The sequence below is a fragment of the Gigantopelta aegis genome, chromosome 11 (assembly GCF_016097555.1).
Source record: "Gigantopelta aegis isolate Gae_Host chromosome 11, Gae_host_genome, whole genome shotgun sequence".
NCBI classification, from domain to species: domain Eukaryota; kingdom Metazoa; phylum Mollusca; class Gastropoda; order Neomphalida; family Peltospiridae; genus Gigantopelta; species Gigantopelta aegis.
Genome location: NC_054709.1, coordinates 18857887 through 18863183, shown reverse-complemented (window position 1 = coordinate 18863183; position 5297 = coordinate 18857887). Strand labels below are relative to the sequence as shown.

At 37.5% G+C, this 5297-nt stretch overlaps 1 protein-coding gene across 4 annotated transcripts in view; it reads left to right on the top strand.

The window, feature by feature from the left end:
- Positions 1-1312, top strand: part of LOC121385383 — a 55557-nt gene extending 54245 nt beyond the window's left edge. For all 4 annotated transcript variants that reach the window (XM_041516050.1, XM_041516048.1, XM_041516051.1 and 1 more), the window contains one exon: positions 342-1312. In XM_041516050.1, the coding sequence (XP_041371984.1) occupies positions 342-483 (142 nt within the window). In that variant the 3' untranslated portion in view covers positions 484-1312. The remainder of the gene's footprint in view (positions 1-341) is intronic.
- The last annotated feature ends 3985 nt before the right edge of the window (positions 1313-5297 follow it).

Sequence of the window (5297 nt, the reverse complement as noted above, 5' to 3'; positions counted from 1 at the left end):
GGGATTTTTAATCCAGATACCGACTCCAAACCCTGAGTGAGTGCTCCGCAAGGCTCAATGGGTAGGTGTAAACCACTTGCACCGACCAGTGATCCATAACTGGTTCAACAAAGGCCATCGTTTGTGCTATCCTGCCTGTGGGAAGCGCAAATAAAAGATCCCATGCTGCCAATCGGAAGAGTAGCCCATGTAGTGGCGACAGCGGGTTTCCTCTCAAAATCTGTGTGGTCCTTAACCATATGTCTGACGCCATATAACCGTAAATAAAATGTGTTGAGTGCGTCGTTAAATAAAACAATTTTCTTTCTTTCTTTTAATGTTATAGTCGAATTTTATTTCAGTGAACATGAGTACAGCCTTCTATCGAATACTGCCCCTTTGATGGATGAAGGTGAAGGTCACGGTGCAGATTACAGAAACATCAGTAGCGCTCGTACACCCAGTACACCTGAAAGCGGGGTGGACTATGCAAATGTAAAATAAATTGCCTCAAGTTTCTAAAAAAAACTAAATAGTTTAATAGTGTGAAAAGCTACAGATAAGTTTTAGGCGCACGATATAAAGTGGCAATCCTACTACAGACAGAATTGAAACCATAAACATAAGATTACATATTCCTGGTAAGCAATTGGCTGACAATGAGTATATGGCTGTGTGGTGCCATCTAGACTTTATAAATAACAAGACCCAATTCAAAATGTTTCAGCCACAACTAGAAGGAGATGACGAAATGTCGTCATATTTCCAATGCACAGTCTGAGCTAGGACTGGAGAAGCAACGTCATGTTATGACGTCGCTTCCTAAAATTACGTCATCACACTTGTTATTACACGTGTGCTTCGTATGATTATTATTAACTCGGTTATGTTGAACCATGTGAATAATAAAACTTCATTTTGAATCAGTCAAGATGTGCAGAGATATGGTTTTGAGAGGCAGGAGACAGCCATTGATAAACAGCGCGGGTGATGCAACTACAGTCGATTCCCGTCGGTGGGCCCATTCTTGTCCCAGCCAGTGCTCCATAGCTTGTGTAACAAAGGCCGTGGTATGTACTACACTGTTTGTGGTATGGTGCATATAAACCATTTTGTTACTACTAATCAGAAAGAGTAGCCCATGGAGTGACGGCAGCTGGTTGTATGTTATTATTTGTATGAAACATTTTGTTGGGTTGGGGAGTTGTATACGGTATTACATGGGCGTACATAGGATTTTGAAAAGGGGGGTTCCAAAATAGATTGCAGAGATATTGGGCATATATTTCTATGTTGAGTTTTGAAAAGGGGGGTTCCAAAATAGATTGCAGAGATATTGGGCATATATTTCTATGTTGAGTAAATATAATAATGTCAGGTATCAATGTTAGATATATTAAATTTAAAAAAAAAGCGATTTCCGGGGGGGGTCGAACCCATCGAACCCCCCCCCCCTCCCTATGTACGCCCATGTATTAGATACGTTAATAACTCAGTGGCGATCGCCATGCATGCTATGGCTTCTATTGCATACATGTAAAATTTGAAATTACTGTAGTGTATTACAACGCATATTATCGTCAATTGTCTCGTGAGAGTGGGGAAGGGGGGATTTAGGATCTGATATTCTGTTGAAAATTGCAAATGTGTCATTTATACCGAATTAATGTTAAAGCACGCTGTCTTGAACACATACCACAGCCTTCAGGACGGGAATTGGAGAGTAGTGGGTGATAACTTGGTTTAGTAGCCCTATAGTACCTCACACACACACACACACACACACACACACACACACACACACACACACACACATGTACATGCGTCGGGTTTTCCTTGTGACAAAAGTGGGGCGCGAGTAATTTTCAAGATTTCAAGATTTATTAAACAACACTCAGCCACATTACAATGTGTAATAAGAGGACATTTTCAAATACATAATTAACATACATGACAAGAACAGGCGTCAACATAGAATTATCTATAATTAACATACATGACAAGAACAGGCGTCAACATAGAAGTATCTATAGTTAACATACATGACAAGAACAGGCGTCAACATAGAAGTATCTATAGTTAACATACATGACAAGAACAGGCGTCAACATAGAATTATCTATAATTAACATACATGACAAGAACAGGCGTCAACATAGAAGTATCTATAGTTAACATAGAACACAAGATATGCAAACAAAATAGCTAAAATATGAGGAGAAACATCAGTTCACAAGACAAGATAATCTTTTATTAAATATAGCTAGGTTTTTTAATAATGGTGCATTACATAATGACAGCATACCTTTCATTTTAAAAACGCTAGGATTAATTCTATAATATTGTTTTATATATTTTCTTCTAATGTTTTCAATATTATAATTTTTACAATTGAATAAATAATGGTATTCATCTCCAGTATCGATATTACAAAGTTTGCATATTCTATTTTCTCTAGGAACTTTAAACCATCTGCCAGTTTCGATTGGTAATCTTAAATTTGACGTACGCAATTTAGTTTTCCATCATCTATTTTGGTACGATAATCTCGACAAATAGGTTTCGAAGTAAAATTCTGTTTTAAATAATGTATAAAATTGAGAAGAGTTTGTAATGTCCGAGAACCACTGTTGTATAAATTGATCGCAGAGGTTTTGTTTTAATTCTTGTTTATACGATTAGAAATCATTATTTTGATTGGTATAGATGTACCCCATTCCCGAGTTATCGAAAATACATATTTCCATATACTTACCATTTGTGACACCCAATAGCCGATATGTATTTGTGTGCTGGGGTGTCGTTAAACAAACATTCATTCATTCGAAAATACTTTTTTATGAATTTCATCCATTTAAATTGATTTCTGTCACCACTGTTGAAAGACAACATTAATTTATATAAAATACTACTAAGTTTATTTTCGTCTTTAACCAGTTTACTCCAAAATTACACCATTCGTATCTTTACTTGTATTTCCAAAGGGAACCTTCCTAATTCTCCATATACCATAAAATTTGGGGTACTTTTTTTACCTTCAAAATCAGTTTTCAAAACTGGAGATGATTTTTTTTTCTAGTATTTGTAAATTTTCATAACCCCAAATTTCTGATCCATATAATAATCGGTTCAATCATTGATTCCAATTCCAATATTTATTTACATGCTCCTATACCACTAGTTTCGAGCATGTCTGTCCCGGGTCCGATCTCTGGATAGTCAGTGGTCTGACCTGGGACAGAAATATTAGGCCAAAATAAACCATTTGTTCGCGCAGTCCAAATATAAAAAAATAAAAACACCACCTACTTTTATTAGAAAATTTATCAATTTTTTGGCGCTTTTAGACTCGGCTATCTAAAGTAAATTAAAGCATTTATTTAACCTTATACCCTTAATAATGGTTGGGGAAAGGGAGGTTGGTAGGAAAGGATGGGGTTCCAGTCACAGGAATTACTTAGTAGTAATTGGTACGAGGGGCAGCACTCATATTGGTAACGTTGGTGTGGCCAGCCGGGGAAGGGAAGGGGGGAGGGCAGCCCCCCGGACATACCTTATCTCACCCTACGGCCGAAACCGCCTACGCCTAAGCGCCACACCCTCAAATTCCGGTGGTATACTGCCACCCCACCCAAGTCGTCGCCAGTCTGTTAAACCGCAGTGCCCTCCGCTCATGGTGCCCCTCGGGAAATAATTATATCCAACGTTGCTGTCACTAGTAGAGTGACTGGCCACTTGTAGAATGGCATAGTGGTTAACCACGTAGTAGCTGAGAAAAGATGAGACAAGTTAGGAACGTTATGCGTCTGGCCGGCCGTCGGTGGAGAAACGTATCCTGGTTCATCACTTGGAGCCGAAGAGCCTCGCTGTCATCTACGAGAACAATAACGTTACGTCATTCATCAGACGCTGTCACCACTTTAATTTTTAAAAACCAAAGGGAGGGTACAAGGCAAGGGAAAAGTGCCAGGACTCTCCAGACGGCATGGGTGCAGCGCACAGCCCCATTAAATTAAAACTTTTTATTATATCAATGGATAAAAGAAATGATTAAAAAATATGAAAACATATTAAAAAACCGAGCACGCTTGTAAACAACTATACATGATTTTAAAAACAATTCTCCGATTCGGGTTGCGCGCGCATCCCGACAAACCGCATGGTGGCAGGCCGCGGTTACCATGACGACTACGGGACTGGGTGAAAACAAACCGTTATTTGTATGGGAGTTAATAGGAGCACTAGAGGAATATCGTTAATTACCGGACTTCTGTCCACGCAAATCGAAAATGCCGAAAACCTGAGCAGCCTTTGGCAATACACATCATATTATGATGACAGACAGCAAGTTAAAAGTTTTAATATTTCCCGTAGACGAGGTTAAAAAACGTATGTGGGCCAATGCTTGCAAAGGACGGGGGAAACCACGGGTGCAACGATCCAACTTTACCCACCTCTGTACTCAACAGTTCATATCAGTGAGGATGTAGGAGTGTAAATAAAACAAACAGACATTTGACATGCTGGTGTGAATATGAACATGGATTTGTAAGAAATCGGTGATTACTTATCTGTAGCACATTTGACTTAACATAGGGCCGGGTCATAGGCCTATAGTCCGTCGTCACATCCTCCTATTTTGTAAATAAATTCAGTTTGGTTTAAGAAGAAAAGTAAAAGTGTTTTGGAAATAACAAAACCAAACCTATTTTTGTGTGAAATAAATGGTTTGTAGTAAATTGCATAGTATTAAAAATACACGTTCCCTGTGGGAAGGGCTATACATGTAAAAAAAAAAAGTTCTATTGCATTAACATGTCACACTTTTTACTTATATATTTTGTACATTTTTGTAAATAAAATGTGATTATATATTTTGTAAATTTAAAAAAATAAAATGTGGTACTGAATTAGCGCATTTTCTTTTCTTTGTGTTTGTGTTTTTCTTCTTTTTTAATGCGTTTAGGTGATTATGTAAAATACTAATCAGTTTGTCGATAGCTAAATACAAACGTACGCTTGGAAAGTATCCCAATAGTTTTATTTAGTCTACCTAGCATTTGCAAAACATTGATAATTTTCAGAACAATATAAAAGCCATAGATCTATAATTGTCGCCATATTAATACAGAATCGGTTAAAATATGGTGCTTAAAGGGACATTCCTGACTTTGTTGCAATGCTATAAAGTTTCCGGCTAATAAAACCTTTTTTAATTGTTAGAATGACAATTTACTTACATTTGCTTGTCCAGAATATCTATATTTGTATATCCAATGTGTTTTTGGTCCTCCAAATGTTCGTAGTAGCTCAATATG